Source organism: Colletes gigas, unplaced genomic scaffold (genome assembly GCF_013123115.1).
Source record: "Colletes gigas isolate AHSC1104 unplaced genomic scaffold, ASM1312311v1 Colletes_gigas_Sc00015, whole genome shotgun sequence".
NCBI lineage: Eukaryota > Metazoa > Arthropoda > Insecta > Hymenoptera > Colletidae > Colletes > Colletes gigas.
The window spans coordinates 5,183,433-5,201,934 of record NW_025106644.1 but is presented as its reverse complement, the minus strand read 5'-3'; the positions used below and the strand labels follow the sequence as shown (position 1 = coordinate 5,201,934).

The following is an 18,502-nucleotide window of genomic DNA, read 5'->3' as shown; positions in this document are numbered from 1 at the left end:
TAAAAAAATTATTGCTAGCTAGGGGTGTTAATAACAATCATTTTTGGTGAATACGCACACCCCTAAAATCCTACTCAATTTCCAGAAAAAAATTCGATAACTTGTGAAATTTTTCGACGAAAAAAAAAAAAATTTCAAATCGTTTTGAAAAAAATATTGTCAGTTGTCAATTGAAATCATTTTTGTTCATTAAACATACCCCCGAAATCCTACCCGTATTCGAGAAAAAAATTCCTTACCGAGAACACGATATCTGACCCCCCTGAAATTTCATGCGCGCCATTAAAACATCATAACTCCCGAACAAATCGAAGGATTTTAATGTTTCGAAGTGCAACCAACTTGTCGAAGAATGTATAAATGCTCTAAGAAGCTCCATTTCCAAAGGGTGAATTCAATCTGTGGAAGAATGTCGACAAAAAGATGATATTAAAGTCTTGCTAACGTATTATTTGATGTTCCTCTGTTGCAGGCTTCCGGTACCCTGGCTGCTGTACGGCCTGATCTACGGGAAGCCCGTCGAGGTGAACTCGGTGGGTATGGTGTGCAGCATAGCGATCCTGTTCTGCATGCTGTTGTTCGTGATCATGAGCATCGCCTGCTTCAAGTGGCGGATGAACAAGGGCCTCGGGTTCACGATGTTCCTCCTGTACTTCGTGTTCGTCGCTGTCTCGTTGATGTTCGAGTACGAGTTCCTGGTCTGTCCGGCCTAGGAACGAGAGAAAGGGGGGACGCGCGAACCAAGGGGTCCCTGGCGGGACGCACATACACGGGTCTCGTCATCTCGTCATCGTCATCGTCGTCGACGAGTTTCCCGGAGTCCTCCTCGAATCGATCGCCGGAGGAAGGGAAATAGGAACACGGGCTCAGCCTTCCCGGGGGGGAGGGGGGGGGGGGGACTAGAACTTATCGAAAACCGTTGGCGGCACCCGTCCCTTCCCTACGTCCCTTAGAAAACAAAAAAAAAAAAAACCTCCCCCCTCGATCGTCGATCAATTTGTACGACGCAGGCGGCGTCGTCGACCACACGCGGGTCAACCCGTTGGACACGAAACGAAAGAGAAACGTTTTTTTTTTTTTTTCTTCTAGTCGAAAAAGTACGTGTACATATTGTATAAACCTTGAAATACCTGAAACAAAATACTCATCACGTTAAGTAAATTTATCGCGGTGACGTTTGTCCTGTTCGGGGAACGGGCCCGCCGGTTTATCTTTAGACGCAGCGAGCGCGTCCGGCCGATCGTGCCAACGATCGCGCGGAAATTAGGAACTAACACCACACTTTGTATAACTATATAGGGTTCGGGGGAAAGAGAAAAAAAAAAAAATGAGAGATCCCACGACTCGTTTTAATCTCCTGTTCTTCTTACTATTCTTGTTGTTCTACTTCACCTTCTTCTTATTCTTCTACGAAACTACTACTACCGTTCCCATCGACGATGACCCCCTAGCCTCCAGTGTCTCTCGGATCCGGACAAGATCGATCGTCGTAACGGCGCGCTCGAGGCACGATAAACGTTTAAACGATACCACGAAACCCGCGTTTCACCCCCACCCCCACCTCGAGGAGCCGTTTTTCCCCATCGAACCGCGCCTCGTTAACGTATACAGGGGGGTGGGGGGGGAGGGAGGGGGAGGGGCCCCCGATCTAACGAGGGCCAGAACGAGTTCCTCGATAATATATACATATATTCTCTCGACTTCGATCCGCGACTCGCCGAGCAGGCGTCAGTCGAACTGCCAAAAAAAAAAGAAAAAAAAGAAAAAAAAAAATATGAAATAATCGTCTCGCGACGGGAACACAGAGTCTCGCTAAGATAAACGTGTAAAATATATTATTATACGCGGCTCGTCGCCCCCGCGATTTACTCGGCGAGCCGATCGCCCGATCGCGATCGACGCACCTTGGCACGATCCCATCCGAAACGAACACGAATTTAGACGCTCTCGTTGGACGATGGACGGCCCCGGCCCGACCGCTCGCTGATTTCTCTCTCTAAAACAACTCTTTTCGCCTATAAACCGTAGACACTAGCGACTTTACTCTGTCGTGCCCGTCGAACGGCCATTCGCTACCCAAAACACCACATAGATACCCACCCACGCTACTTCGAACGATCTTTTTTATATTAATCGCGAGCGTACGTTGCTGGGTGGCTTTATCGAACGATTTTTTTTAATCAAATTCGGTGAATTTTGTGTTTTTTTTTTATATTAACGATAACTGTAAGGGGCTAGTCAGTTTTAGCAAATCACTTTTTTTAATTAAATTCGGTGAATTTTGTGTTCTTTTTTATATTAACAGTAACTGTAAGGGGCTAGTTAGTTTTAGCAAACGACTTTTTTCAATTCAATTCGGTGAATTTTATATTTTTTTTTGGATATTAATAGTAACTATAAATTGCTGGTTAGTTTTAGCAAATGACTTTTTTTATTTAAATTGTGTGAATTTTATACTTTCTTTTAATATTAATAGTAACTATAATTTGCTAGTTACTTTTACCAAACGACTTTTTTTAATTAAATTGTGTAAATCTTACATTCTTTTCAATATTAATAGTATCTATAAATTGCTAGTTACTTTTAGCAAATGACTTTTTTTAATTAAATTGTGTAAATCTTACATTCTTTTCAATATTAATAGTATCTATAAATTGCTAGTTATTTTTAGCAAATGACTTTTTCTAATAAAATTGTGTAAATTTTACATTCTTTTCAATATCAATCATAAGCATAAATTATTAGTCGTTTTTACCAAACAATATTTCTAATAAAACTGTGTGAATCTTACATTCTTTATAATATTAAAAGACACTATAAATTACTAGTTACTTTTAACAAACGATTATTTAATGAAATTGTGTAAATCTTACATTCTTTTCAATATCAATCATATGCATAAATTACTAGTTACTTTTACCAAACAATTTTTCTAATAAAACTATCTAAATCTTATATTCTTTTCAATATCAAACCAGAAAATTGCTAGTTACTTTTATCAAACGACTTTTTTTAATTAAATTGTGTGAATCTTATATTCTTTTCAATATCAATCATAAGCATAAATTATTAGTCGTTTTTACCAAACAATATTTCTAATAAAACTGTGTGAATCTTACATTCTTTATAATATTAAAAGAAACTATAAATTACTAGTTACTTTTATCAAACGATTTTTTAATGAAATTGTGTAAATCTTACATTCTTTTCAATATCAATCATATGCATAAATTACTAGTTACTTTTACCAAACAATTTTTCTAATAAAACTATCTAAATCTTATATTCTTTTCAATATCAAACCAGAAAATTGATAGTTACTTTTACCAAACGACTTTTTTTAATTAAATTGTGTGAATCTTATATTCTTTTTAATATCAATCATGAGCATAAATTGCTAGTTACTTTTACCAAACGACTTTTCTTAATTAAATTGTGTAAATTTTACATTCTTTTCAATATCAATCATGAGCATAAATTGCTAGTTACTTTTACCAAACGACTTTTCTTAATTAAATTGTGTAAATTTTACATTCTTTTCAATATCAAACCAGAAAATTGCTAGTTACTTTTACCAAACGATTTTTTTTAATTAAATTATGTGAATCTTATATTCTTTTCAATATCAATCATAAGCATAAATTGCTAGTTACTTTTACCAAACGACTTTTCTTAATTAAATTGTGTAAATTTTACATTCTTTTCAATATCAATCATGAGCATAAATTGCTAGTTACTTTTACCAAACAATTTTTCCAATAAAATTGTGTAAATCTTATATTCTTTTCAATATTAATAATAACTATAAATTGCTAGTTACTTTTACCAAACGAGTTTTTCCAATAAAATTGTGTAAATCTTATATTCTTTTCGATATCAATAATAACTATAAATTGCTAGTTACTTTTACCAAACAATTTTTTCCAATAAAATTGTGTAAATTTTATATTCTTTTCAATATCAAACCATAAATTGCTAGTCATTTTTACCACACAATTTTTATAATAAAATTGTCAATGTACGTTGCAGATTCGTGATTTATTCTTTACCCCGTTAACAAATAAATAAACGCGACACACGGTCGATAAACGTAAATCTCTGTTAGGAGAACGGACCCTAGTGGAATACGTATCGTATTTTCGATGAAATAAATCCAAGTAACCGGTCTCTATTCCCCGGAATTTTCAATAGAACCAAATGATCGCGTTATCGAGACGATCGACGTTACGTAAAATTTTCTGTCGAGATAAGTCTCGTTTTGCAGTAATGACGCTTTAATACACGAAGAAACTCTCGTTATCCGCGAATGATTACTTTTTATCGTTTAGTCGAGCACCGTGTTCTTCGTTCCATTTAATTAAACTAGCGATCCCCCGGCAGTCGATTATTGGAAATAATCGTTCGAAGTAGATGTCGTTCGCAGTTTTCCGATCCGATCGAAAACGTCCCGTTTCTGCCTTGAAATTGCATCGTGTCGCAAACGAAAACGCGTACTGGCCGATCGACGGAGCTCGAACGGAACGGACTCGTCGATTTCACGGATCGTAAACAAGATGGCCGCTCGTATTCCCGGATTTCCAGCGTTTCAAATGCAATTCTTACGAAATTCTTTAACAGATTCCAATGTTTCTGTCCACGCCGTTGCTTAACAAGCCCCACGAACACCGAGAAATAGTTTTTTAGTTCGTTTCAGTAGCTTTCGATCGACCAACGAACGAATCGTCGACCTGTTTTCTCAGGATCCCCCGGGGGGAACAAAAAAAAAAAATCGTTCATCTATATTCGAACGATTTATTAAGCATGTCACTCTTTTTCTACGATGTTTGTAAAAGAAGATTCAATTTATTCAGCCCCATTAGCAGAGTACTCGGTCAAAATTTGATTAAAATCGCTCCGGCGGCTTGGGGGAAAATGGGTCGCGAGATTCGGCGATTTTACATGCGTATAGAGCTCGGTTGTGGGTTCCTTTGAAAATTTCGACCGCCCCCCGTTGATCCTCGAAATAAATTTCCGCGCGAACGTTCCGTCGAAAATCTGTTCTTTGGTAGAAATTTACGTTAGTTTCGACGTCGAAACGATACCAATATGGCGCCGGTGGAAGGCTCGCTTTCGAGACGCGTAATTAGAAGTTCGCCGGGACTTTGTTTACGTACACGATGTAAACATCAACACGAACTTGGTTCCCCCCCTTCCCACCGTTACGTAGGCTGCTCTTTGTTCGGGGTAGCTTTGTTTGTCCGTTGTGCAAGGTGCCTTCTCTCAAGAAGTTCAGTTCCCGACTTTTCATATTGGCTCGGCTGTTTTGAGCTTCGTAGCATCGACTTCGCGTACCTAATCAGAACCACGACGCGTGTTACGTTCCTCCACTCGCCGCCATATTGGATCTTTCGTTAAAATTCAATCGGTTACTGTAAAATGAGCTACCACTGCCGTTCCTAGGTAGAATCTAGAGAGGAAAAGTAAGAGAAAGCGTTCCGTACAGGGTCTAAGAGCTGTTTCGTTTCGATAATCGATCGTCCGAAGTGACGGAAGCATCGCAGAAACCGCGACGAAGCTCGTGTATTCGATGTTTGCCGGCCATCTTGGTTGCGGTCGTCGAACCAGTCGGGTTTCGGTTTTTAACACTCGATTAACTCTACTATTCTACTATACTAGTCTACGTAAGAGGCATGCGAAAGAAATCGAACCTTCCTAGAGAAACTAACGGACCGCATCCTGGCGAAGGAACGTCGACCACGTTCGAATCGAGCGATCACGCTTGCACCCCCCCCGCGCGCCCCTGCGATGGTAAATCGCGTTTAGAGTCGAATCGAGGCGCGACGTTCCTCTTAGGATTAAAAAAAAAAAACAGAAAAAAAAGCCACGCTATAGGAACCGAGGACCACCGCTAGTCGTTGGTCGAAGGTCTCGACACACGCCAAGCTATTTTTTCGCCATGATTCTTTCGTGTTTTCGATGCCACGCTATGACACGCTATGGTGATACCGCTAGAACGATGTTAAATTATTATTACGGTTGTCATTATTATTGCGTACGGTTATTTATTATCATTATCATCGTTGTTACGTGTACACGCGAAGAGAAACAGTACGAGAGAGCGGGAGAGAAAGCGATACGTTGTACAGACTAGCGAGAGAAAGGTGGAGATTTTTAATTACACGTTGACAGGATTCTTGTAATTATATAAAAGAAAATGTTTCAAAGTACGTTTTAAACGCGTAGTTGTAACGATAGTTCTAACGTGATATCGATTAATTTAAGGGACACACGAAACCGGCGAGGACGTTTCGAGAAGCGACTGTTGCTCGACGGGACTAAAGATTAAACCGAGCAACGTGTGTCGCGTGATCCGGAAACCGCCTGAACGCCTAACAGCGGCCTAGCTTTTTACTAAACGAGAAAACCCAAAAAAAGAAAAAAAAAAAATGAAATCTCACACTGGACGCGCGAGAAATCAAATAGGAGTGAAAGAAGGAGAGGGGGGACGAGAAGAAACTGCTCTCGGTTCGGATTCAAAGACGTTGCATTGCCTCGCTTTTTGCAAAAACAATACTGCGATTACTACCGTATTGTTTCACTCGATAAACTGGAAAATTTATTTTTAAGATTGTTGAGAGAGTAGATAGATCTTCTATTGTTATAATGTGTGATCCGCGAGCGAGAAAATAGAAGGTTAACGAGGTTTTGTGACGCGGTGCTCGAAGGGTTAATTGCACAGCTGCCAAGCCACTCGAGTCCGACGGTCCTTCGAGCTGGAACCTGAACAGTGGCGGAGGCGATGCCTTGGCAAGTATCCCTGGCGCAGATTTGCTGCGCAAGAAGCGAGGCAGCGCTGTTAAATCGGGACCTGGAGTCCACGTACCCACGTGTGCAACAATTTTAACACTTCGGCTGCTTTAAACGCTGCTATTTTATTTATTTACAGCGAGGTCCTTTCGTTTCTAGTGTTAAGAGAGCCTCCATGATGGAAGTAGGTGAGCATGTTGACTCAGAGATGGCTCACTGGCTTTTCTTTAATATTTTGGGTTCCGTTCCAAAGAATGTATGTCTGCAAGTACAAGCAATATCGTGAGCTATGATTGGACTGCGGATCTTAATACAAATTCATATTTTTGTTAACAAAATCAATGAAATTGGAGCTTTGCAGAGGGTTGTCTCGACCCCTAGATATAATAATTCGTACCTTGTTTTAAGTATTTCTTATATTCTTGCATTTCTTGTACAAGCAATATCGTGAGCTATGATTGGACAGCGGATCTTCATGCAAATTCATATTTTTGTTAACAAAATCAATGAAATTGTAGCTTTGTTGACGGTTGTCTCGACCCCTAGATATAATAATTCGTACCTTGTTTTAAGTATTTCTTATATTCTTGCATTTCTTGTACAAGCAATATCGTGAGTTATGATTGGACTGCGGATCTTAATACAAATTCATATTTTTGTTAACAAAATCAATGAAATTGTAGCTTTGTAGAGGGTTGTCTCGACCCCTAGATATAATAATTCGTACCTTGTTTTAAGTATTTCTTATATTCTTGCATTTCTTGTATAAGCAATATCGTGAGTTATGATTGGACAGCGGATCTTCATGCAAATTCATATTTTTGTTAACAAAATCAATGAAATTGGAGCTTTGTTGACGGTTGTCTCGACCCCTAGATATAATAATTCGTACCTTGTTTTAAGTATTTTTTATATTCTTGCATTTCTTGTACAAGCAATATCGTGAGTTATGATTGGACTGCGGATCTTAATACAAATTCATATTTTTGTTAACAAAATCAATGAAATTGGAGCTTTATAGAGGGTTGTCTCGACCCCTAGATATAATAATTCGTACCTTGTTTTAAGTATTTCTTATATTCTTGCATATTAACTGAATTCTGTAGTTTGTTGAAAATTAAATGCATAAAGATCCGCAGTCTAGTTATGATCGACACATTTTTAGAAATCAACTTGGATTTCTAGTAAGGATAAATACCAATTAAGGGTTGTATTGTGTATTTTGAAGGGAAAGGTGTTGCACACGTGGGAACGTCGAAGCCTGGAACACCTAGGTTGATGATTACGTGACTGCGAGAGTGAGGTGACTATAGAGACTGTGTTAAAAGTGTCTTCAGAAGGAAACGAGCCTCGTTCCCCGGATGTTCGACTCGCGAGAAGACGGAGGAACCCGGAAGTGGAAGAGACACCATTAGACGAGGCGTCGTAGACGATAGGGACCGTAGCGTTTCTTAATAGTTGTAAAACGGTAACGAAGAAGCAAGTAGCGAATGATGCACAATACGATCTTCCCGAGGTATCGATCACCGATCAACAAAAAAAAACGTTCTAACGAGAAAAAAACAAAGGTGAAAGAAAACGCGGCGGGGCGCCCCCCTTTTTTGCGATCTAGCGTTTTCAGCACCACGGCCGAGCAATAGAGAGAGAGAGAGAGTCGACGAGTGTCTTTGTGTACCTGCGTGCGTGAGAGTAGCCTCGATTAAAAACGTTTATCAATCAAACACATTTGTTACCGTGGCGCGGACGAACGACGTCGCGACGACCAGCCAGCGGGACGAACCGGCCACGGCCGCGCACGGGGAATTAGACAATTATTATTTATCGTGAACGAAAGCTCGTCGACGACTTAGGTGTAACGCGCCGCGACCAGAGTTGGGCAAAACTCTACTCGACGCACGCGTGAATCACAATTGGAAGTTATTTGATCATCGTGATCGTTGATATCTGTACGAATTTTGCCCATCTCTGCTCCCGAGCCCCCCGTCGCGGGGGCAGATCTGCCTTAGAACACAGGCGTAGCCACGAATCGGGACCACTCGAGCCTCGAAATTTTCTCTCCGGACCGGGAGACTCGGTGGATCCAAGAGCAAAATGGAGTTGCAAATGCTCCGCTTAAATTAGAACCCCGGGATACCATGCACGGGAGGGGTTAGTCGCGTGATAAGTCGAGGGTCGAAACGTTCGAGGCTCCTGAGGTGCTATCGTGCTCGTAATTTGTACTTTATAATACTTTAGGATAAACATCGTTAATGGGGACATCGAGTTTCGATCCTGACCATCGAACTCTCGACGTTGAGACTTAGTGTTTTGGGGTTTATCGTCGCCGTGGCCGGTTCGAAGCGGCTCGCGAATCATTTTTATATAAACGCGCGTTACGTAAGGGCCGATTGTTTTTTTTGTAAGTCGAACCTCGCGTTGCGCCTGCATGCACGCGGCGAGAACGATCGTCAACGCGCACCAGCGTCGACAGCAATGGCGTAGAACTCTTTGTTCGTTCGTAAAATAGAAAATTCCCTTTGATTTCATTTTATTCGCAACATTGGAATTATTTGATCCGTAGATGTAACACTGTAGGGTTTTATATTGTGATCGGAGTGAGATAAGAGCGGATCGATCCAGCGACGATCGACGTGTCGCGTGCGTGTACGCGCGTAATCGTTGGGACAGACGAAAACGGAGGAGAGAGGAGAAATTCCGCTTAAAAGCTTAAACGAAAATAAATAGGAAAAGAAAAAAAAAAATATAGTAACCGTACATTCTCTTGGCAAACGACAAGACGCGAACGCACATATCAAAGAGAAAGAGACGTTGACGATTAATAAGAAGTAAATCGATCACTTAGCGGTATTATTAGTGATACTTAAGGTCGTAAGGTATTTAGGTTTTTGGCCGACGACGATTAACGGGAAGTTGAAAAAATAAGAGAAAATATTGCGACGAGATACAGAAGATCGTTACAGAGTTTCTATATGATTAAAGATTATTATATTAAAATATCGTATTAAACGAGTATATAATATATACGTACTGTTTTTCGGGGGTCGCGAGATCGATGCACGAATAGGGACGCGTGAAAGACACACAGTGGGCCAGGCAATTATCGATCTTCGGCGTACGCCATGTCTCTTGTGATTAGTTACACGGACACACAAGACACTTACACTTTATACACACACATATATATATATATATATTACATATATATACGTGCGATCTCGTTTGTTCTTCTTTTTTCACGTATATATACGGACACTGTACACACACACATATGTATATTTTATGATTGTCGTTGTTGAATTCGTCGCGTTACATAGGGTTTTACCCCCGTCCATCGCCGCAAGTAGTTGGGAATCCGAGTATCGGATACGACCGTATTAGATCCGGATCTTACCAGGCAGAGGAAATAAAAAAAATGTGTGGTTACCGGTGAACCCTGATCGGGAACGGAGAAACGATGAATCTTATAAATAATACAACCATTATACATATATTATACATATACATACTTATATACATACAATGCGCATATAAATATGTAAAGGTTCTAACGTTGTATACGTTCGGTGGTGAGAGAAGGATAGGATGATTTTATTACGGTAAACGCTTTCTTTCGCTCGTGCGTATCGAATACACGTCGTTGTCGTTGTACGCAACCCTCTCGACCCCCCCCCCCCCCCCTCCTCCTCGCGGTGTTTTTCGAACGCATCAAAACGCGTTTTACGTTTGTTTTTTACCCCCCCTCCCCCCTGTTGGCGATCGACAAAGTAACCGTTACGCACAAACCCCCGCCCCCCCCCCACACACACACACACTCCTCCTCCTCCTCCCCCCTCTGCGCTTGGAGCTTGGAGACGAGTTTTTATTCTAAAAGAAAAAGAAAAAAAGTTTTTGGAATTTTTCGACGTGATCGCGAAGAGCTCAAAAACACGCAGACGTTACCTCGTAGCTTGGTTGGGGAAAAAAATTGTTTCGGAGCTTGTACCCCTCGAGATCGAAGCGTGCAATGTTAAAAAGAAAAAAAAAGGGAACGATTTTTACTAGCAATAATTGCTTTGAAGTGAAGAGGTGATGTCGAGAGGGTTGAATATGGACACGCAAGGACCGAATTCTGTTTCTCGCGGATATTTAGGGTACATGCGATTTAGACGAGGAATCCCGCATAGCACGTACATATACATATATACATAAAGAAATTATAAATATTATTGAATTTTACTACGGATTGCAGCGTGCGCGTGCAATTTCCTCGGGAAAACAACGAGAGGTCCCGGCAAGCGTTCGATTTGACGATATTTGTGATACACCGTCGGATACGTTTAAACGGCAAATCGATCTTCTCGATGGACGACCACGCTTTTCGTTTTGTCTCAAAAAGTATATCACGAATAGACACAAGTAAAAAAAGAAACGAAAAAGAAAAAAAGAAAAAAAAAAGTAAAAACCCACGAAACGAAGGGCGGACGACAAAAAAAAAAAAAGAACGGAGATACAATTTCGTACGGGCGCGCGCCGGTTAGAGCCCACGATCCTCGGCCGGGAGGGGGGGTGGGTGGGGGGTGGGGGGGGGGCGAAAATGAACAAAAAATGCTGCACCAACGACCACGTGTTATTCACACTTCACGCAGGATGATTTTTTGGGCTTATACCTAGTGGACAAAAAAAAAAAAAAGAAATACGAATCGTCAGGATCGAGCGCGAGAATTGGGGGGGGGAGGGGCGGGAGAGAAAAAAAAGAACGAGCGTAGCGGATGGAGTCTCGCGACGACAAAAAGAATACAAAAATGGAAAAAAAACGAAAAAATTGAAAACGTAACAAGCTGATGTTAAAAGAAAAACGTTGCCGCGACGGGGCCCCGGTGTCGAACGAGCGACTGGGGGGGGGGGGTTCCGACAAAGATGGCCGCCGATCGTGAAAGATTTTCTTCTATTTTTGTTTTTATTTTGCTCGTAAACGAGATAGTTCGTTCGACTCACCGCGGCGGTCGCGGCGGACAACCGCGTGCAATAAAACAAAATATATTACAATATTAATATCATTATATACAACATTTTTACGGCATATACGAAATACGACGTAGAGAAAAAGCAGGTGAAACAAGTTTAGGATAATATTACTTGTTGTTGTCTACCATAGCGTTGTAGTTATATACAATACAGGTAGAACATTAACTATAGGCAAAGCTGAAGCGTGTGTGAGGGAGAGAGAGAGAGAGATATACGGTTGAGCGTGTGTGCATGAGAGAGAGAGAGAGAAAAGAGAGTCAGCGCACTTGTCGAGCGTACATGTTACTATTACGTAATAGCGGAGTATATATATATTCACATATATATGTACTGTACATATACTTATGTGTATATATATAAATAATCGAGGAAGCTAGTTAACTTGAAGCAAACCAACAAACAACAGAAAAGAAAAAGATCAATGATTACCGATTATATACAGAAAATCTATACATATAAACTTTAAACCCACAAAAAAAAAAATGATAAAAAAATAACGTGTGCCTATGTGCGCACGTGCGTACGCGCGCGTACGTGCGGACACACTTCGACAGCCCCGAATTCACCCTCCACTCCTCCTCCTCCACCGTGCATTTCCCCTTTTCTCCCTCCGTACCCCCCCACTCCAGCTGCCTACGTACTCCCCCTTCTCTCCCTACATTTCTTCACACGCACTTGCGCACATATCCATGACGCATTACCGTAGCCGTGTTGTGTAGGGAATGTCTTTAACGAATAAGATACGATTTCTCATGTTACATGTTATACGAAGAAAAAACGCAGCAAAAGTAACTTTAAACGAATCCTCCACCCCCTCCTCCCCCTCACCCCGCAGAAAAATGAAAAAAAAAAATAACGAGAGAAATTCCTCTTCTCCGGTCAGTTGCAGGATCGCTCGAACGTCGTCGAATCGATATGTTCGTCGTTGCTGTGAAATGATTTAAACAAAACAACGAACGGAGGACGATGGTTGATTTCAACACCCGATGAAAGTCTCTACGACTCATAGAACGTTCCGCCGAATGTTTTTTTTTTTTTTTATTATCGAGAAAGTTTGTATTTTAAATTTGCACCGAGAGCGTTCGAATATTATCAGGACGGAATTTTAAAACGTGACTTGTTGTTATTGTACGCAATTTGAAAATTAATGATCGTGGACGCGTGATGAACGATGCCACGGGTCGTGTCGCTTCCGGGCGGATTACGCGCTTTACTCTTGTACATTGAACGTTGTCCGTGTTAATTATTGTCGTTATTATTATTATCATTGTTACCACCGGTGTGTGTGTGTGTGTGTGTGTGTGTGTGTGTGTGTATATGTATGCATGCGTGGCGTATATGTACATATAGACACGTGGCTCGATTTTTGTTTCCCTCTTTCCACCCCGCCAAACCCCAAATTTGCTGTGCCAGTCGATCGTGCGTCCCTCGTCGAAGATCAACGAGTCGTCGAAGGATACTCGGCTGGAAACATCGCGATGTGCTGATGCGACCGATCGTTTATCATCCACCCCGATTACCCGCCCAACACCCCCTGGCCTCGTTGTTGTCGCGTATTAGGTCCTCCTCCTGTCGTTTCGATCCAAATTCTATTCGACTTGAGGGGGAGAAAACTGTGTCAGCTTTTATATCGAGATCTCGAAAAAGTTTTCGTATTATACGATGAAAATGGCTCTGAAAATATGCGTCCCTCGTAGTCCTTTGAAAAGTCCCTTTAAAGTCACTTTTGAAGCTCCTCAAATTTCCCTTATCCCCTCCCCCCCGCGCGATTATGTTAAACTCGAAAATAATTTCCGGGTGCGGATGTGTGCGTGTGAAGACGTTACGCGTCGTTGCTGGTTATTGGGTCACGTTCCTAAAATAATAATTCATTAAATTATTACCCCCCCGCCCCCTGGAGTGTTTCTCAAATTGTAAAGGGTGACAATGTATTATATTGTCCTGAAAATAAAAGCTGTCGTGTCAGCACGTGCGGAGAGACGAGAGGATGCACGATCCGCGAACAAATGCATCGGTTATGCGGGTCAACGATGTGCCCAGTTTTTCTTTCTTTTCTTACACTTAAATCTTTGGATCGAGAGAGTCCTCGCGGCACGGCGTAGATGGGGAAAAAGTCGGGCGTTGGGTTATCGATCATTAAGAAGCAGATATATATACGCATTATTTCCGTACCAAGTACGGCTTAGAGGCTACCCGAGTAATTTAACATAGAATTAACAGTCAACTGTATCGCGATTAACGGAGCACGAACGAAGAAAGGCCTGCATCGACCATCTTTCCCTCCACGCTCTTAACCCGATCCACCGTTATTCTAATATCCCTGCCTCCCTCTGACCCTCAACAAAAAACAAGACAACATATTGTAATCTATTGTAGATTGTTGTAGATAAATTATACGGTTTGACCGTACATTGTTACTTTTTGTCGACAATATAAAATACACAGATATATAAGTAAATCACCACCGTGTTCGAATCATTTTCAAAGGATTGGTAAGATAGTGACACGATACTGTATCCGTTAAATTATTTTTATTGTCCCGTACAAGGTAAAAAAAAAAAAATAATTGTACAGGCGAGCGAAGCGTCGTGCCAACGTTCTGGAAATTATTTACAACCGGTACGGAACTATATTTGTTCCGTTGATCAGTGAGTTATGGTCGGCATGCTCGGTGAACCCACCACGTCTATTATATCAGCTTTGACCTCGGGTTCGGTTTTCGGCAACAGCGCGGCCGGTATCGTTAACGTCTGAAAATTCAATATTGGTAACGATATTTCGCAAACAAACAGATTTTTAGTTACCTTTCCAGGAGCCAAAGCTTCGTATTGATGCCTCAGCGATTGCAACTCGTAGTCGCACGTCGACAGTGCGCTTCTCAGTTCGTAGTGTAAAACGATATCGCTTCTTAGTTCGTTGAATTGCTGGCATATCTGCTCGGTGGGTGGTGGGTTCAATTCTAGAGAGATAAAAACGCGTTAATATCGAATTGAAAAGAAACAACATAGAGCAATATAGGGCATCGAAGTTGCACGTACCTAGACGAAGTTCATTGAGCATTTGCTCGATACCCTTCATTTTCTTTTGACCTAAACTACTCGGCAACTTTATTCTCTGAGAACGTAGAGAAACGCCGCTATTTTTAAAATCTGGAAACTTAATTCCGGCTGACTCCACTGTCTAAAATTTTCATTCGTATCGTCGTATCAATATGAACATTAACTACGCAAAGATTATACTATTATTATATAGAAATTCCTTACATGAGAAGTATCCGTTTTATTCGGTCTATTTCTAGCAGCAGCTCCACTCTTCTTCGTCGGTTTTCTTTCGTTCTTTCTTGGGTCTGCTTGATGATCGGCCGCTGTTATCAATTTTTGCAAGTCTTGCGTCTTCCTGTCTCTCTCCTTCTTCCTCTGTTCAATTTTTCTTAACTCTGTCAGTAGCATTTGTTCTTCCTCTACTTGCTCCGGCGTTCTTTCGAACAACTTCTTTAATTGCTCTTTCCTACGTTTTTCGTGTTCTGCATCAAATATATAAACCTTATCAGAGTGAGACTTTGCCTTTGTTAAAGCGGCGCACACTTGGTAATACCTAAACATTCGTAGTTATTTTTATAAGTAACGGGGATTAGCGAACGTACAAACAATGTATACTTGCCTTTCTTTTAAATCCTCCACGGTCCTTGCAGGGAACTTTGTTCTATCCCATCTATCCTTGATAATAATAAACCTCAGATCGAATCTCCTACACAGATCGAAGAGATGATCGGTCTCTGCTCTGGTCCAGCCGTTCGTAACCAAATGCTGAACGTATTCGGCGTTTGTATACGTAGGAATGGGAACCTTTTTATTGAATTTGGCGAATGGATATTCCTTCCCTGCGTCTGCGACTCGTCTCCAATGATGAAAGAACGCGCCGTCCGTTCTAGCAGGATTAGTGAACGATGCCCATTTCCACGGCCTAACCTTTTTCATACCAAGCTTGGCTCGTACCTGCTTGTACCCTTTAGCCGTATCCGTCGGGAACAACGGTGGTACATCGTTGTTGTCCTTGCACAACAATGCAAACACTTCACGGTGCATGCCTTCTGGCCTCTTCGGTACTTTGTACTCATATTTTTTTCGATTCTTTTTATCGCTGCCTATAATCGATTCCTTCGTGAGCTCGCTGGTAGTCGGCACTTCGATATCTAATATATCGCGTACGTCTGCCATTCTGTCAAGCAACAAACTTTTGCCTCCTCTGTGGTCTCAATGTTTTTACTTTGAGGTTATGTATCACGGGAAAACAACGCTTGACCAATGCATTTTCGTGTATGTGTGTGTGTGCGACAAAGTACGTGGTAGTTACGTAAAGGAAAGGTTAAGTTCTGAATATTGTACAAATTCGTTTTCCTTCTATTCACCACATAGTTGTTAAATAATAACTTTTAATGCGATTGACAGGTTACGGACTTCGTGAACAGCCATGTATGCTTACATGCAGTGACGTCAGAAATTGGAGTGCACTGATCGAGGGGCAGTGCAGCCAACGTAAGGGGAATTCCCCCCACCTGTAACGCTCTACCGATTACAAATAGGACAGAAATATAAAATAACGCGAATAATAATATTGCGATACAAAATCAGATTGGACGTGAGGTGTAATTGTTAGGTTAAACAACAATGCATTAGTAATCCTATTTATTTATAGGAGATTGTACATCTCAGGTTAATGCATAAGCCTAACAATGATACACTTATAGAGAACCATTCAACACATTTATATACAAATCACATTAGTTCAGTTCTTTTATAGATAATAAATAAAATGCTCGTATTTTTATATGCTAATTAAATGTACAATGAACCATCCGCCGGACCTAAATATCTCATAGAAATAAGTATTACGTCGATCAGTGTCCAAACACCGAGTCCTCCGAAACTGAACAGTTTTCCGATCCCCTCTTGCCAATGACCCAGATAGAATCTGCAATTTGTTTCAGTAAAAGTAAAATATTCTCACCGTACGGTTAATGATTTTTTATGTTAAATGTATATACCGGTCAGCTCCGAAACCTCCCAGAGTAATGCTTAAAATTAAGGCGGTGGACCAACGATATCCTACGGTCCAATTGCACAGTAAGTTTTTCATAAACTGCCGTCTCCCCAGACATAGTATGTCGTTATTCACCGTACAATTTGTTCTATAATATTGTTGAGGTGATGCCACCGAGCTGCAAGAATTCCTTTGGTGACATTCGTGCTCCCAATGTTCTGTTTGATAACAATAACGGCACACATATTTTTTTTGGAAGGTTTGCTCGCCCTTGAATTTCAATGTGTCGATTATTGTCTGGCATTTAGAGATCGTGTAATATTCTAATACTTACGACACAATCGATGTGTTCTAAAACGGAGCAGTTGGCAATGTATGCTGTTCCATATATACAACTTGAATTTAAATTACACTTCAAACATTCTGCGCTTAACTCGGAACAAGCGATACCGCTCGGGCATAACCTTGTCGTTTCCTCCTACGAACAATAAAATCATTCAATTTTTTCTTATTAAAAGAATATTCTAATTCTTTTGCCACCTTTTTGCTACTGTATGCCGGTGTAGAATTTGCATTAGCTTCCTTCAATGCATAATTAATCATACTATCTGCAAACAAGTTATACAGCAAACGTTTAGTAGTAAGGAACAATTAGTCTTAAATTTACGTTAACTATGATTTACCGTAACCCATGGAAGCCTGTCTCACGGTAGTCGACAAAATTGCCAGTAGAATAAAAATTACATTTCTCGAATTAATTCGCACAACGTTCATTATGGAAAACATTTAATCGATCGAACTGGTCCTTGACGCACACGGAAATTCGATAATCGTTTGATTACTCATGTATGGAAAGGCATAGTTTCCTTGGTCCGATTCATTCGTTTCAAACGTGATAAAAAATTTACAAAACGCACGAATTTACATGTTTGATATTTAGAAATCACTTTCACGTTCGCATAACCTATTAAGTATATATAATTGGAAAATAAATCTAAAACAACTAAGTGTTAAATTCGAGTTAAATCAAAACAATACAACGTGACCATAGAAGCTAATGATCTTGGACTAATCACATTTGCAATTCTGACGTTATCCAAATTTCTAGAAACATATCACGAACTTGTCCTCGATGTGAGGAGCATACGACATATCGTGACAAATTTTCTTTTAGGATATGTTGTTAATTTAAGTATCTTTATTCTACCGTTTGAATACGTTCTTACATAGCAATTACATGAAAAAGTTCAATGAAACTAACAATTTTTCGATCTATTATATTTGGCACGTCATCTACCGCTGTACGGAACGAACTACTCTTCGTGTGCATTCATGTGTGTTTTGTTGGCTGTTGCAACATATTGTTTCGCGATTTTAGTGACACAGTTTACGTACCTTTGTTAGAATCCTGTATAATTTACTGATAAGAACCGAAAGATGGAAACTTATACAAAAAAAAAGTATCGTATAGAGGACAGAAGATCGAAGAAACGAATACGCGATGTACGACCTTGGTTCTCGACAAGAAATTCAAACAAACTTTCAGTCTCCTCGAATTTCTCCATATTTCCATACCTATTGTTTGCAACAATTATTAATTAACATCAGGTAATAGTTAAAATAATGTTCTATAGCATGTGTTGTATATTCGCGTGGAATATTCATTGTTTGG

The 18,502-nt window shown here is 40.5% G+C and overlaps 3 protein-coding genes across 8 annotated transcripts in view; 1 reads left to right on the top strand and 2 right to left on the bottom strand.

The window, feature by feature from the left end:
• Positions 1-1,562, top strand: part of LOC122399922 (sodium/potassium/calcium exchanger Nckx30C) — a 95,496-nt gene extending 93,934 nt beyond the window's left edge. For all 5 annotated transcript variants that reach the window (XM_043401005.1, XM_043401004.1, XM_043401003.1 and 2 more), the window contains one exon: positions 473-1,562. In XM_043401005.1, coding sequence (XP_043256940.1) covers positions 473-713 — 241 coding nt within the window. In that variant the 3' untranslated portion in view covers positions 714-1,562. The remainder of the gene's footprint in view (positions 1-472) is intronic.
• A 12,752-nt stretch (positions 1,563-14,314) lies between these two features.
• On the bottom strand, positions 14,315-16,272 carry LOC122399944 (DNA methyltransferase 1-associated protein 1). Of its 2 annotated transcripts, none has more exons than XM_043401044.1 (5): positions 15,451-16,272; positions 15,030-15,384; positions 14,829-14,961; positions 14,595-14,749; positions 14,315-14,540 (listed from the first exon to the last, which is right to left on the bottom strand). In XM_043401044.1, the coding sequence occupies exons 1-5, from the start codon at positions 16,005-16,007 to the stop codon at positions 14,436-14,438; spliced, it is 1,305 nt and encodes a 434-aa protein (XP_043256979.1). In that variant the 5' UTR covers positions 16,008-16,272; the 3' UTR covers positions 14,315-14,435. The 2 variants fall into 2 exon arrangements, with proteins under 2 accessions (XP_043256979.1, XP_043256978.1); XM_043401043.1 differs by having other exon boundaries at positions 14,829-14,970; positions 15,054-15,384.
• Positions 16,273-16,585: 313 nt separating this feature from the next.
• On the bottom strand, positions 16,586-17,870 carry LOC122399962 (TM2 domain-containing protein almondex). Its single transcript, XM_043401079.1, has 5 exons — positions 17,514-17,870; positions 17,371-17,438; positions 17,165-17,308; positions 16,835-17,100; positions 16,586-16,761 (listed from the first exon to the last, which is right to left on the bottom strand). Exons 1-5 carry the CDS (start codon positions 17,614-17,616, stop codon positions 16,626-16,628), a joined length of 717 nt encoding a protein of 238 aa, XP_043257014.1. The 5' UTR covers positions 17,617-17,870; the 3' UTR covers positions 16,586-16,625.
• Positions 17,871-18,502: the final 632 nt, after the last annotated feature.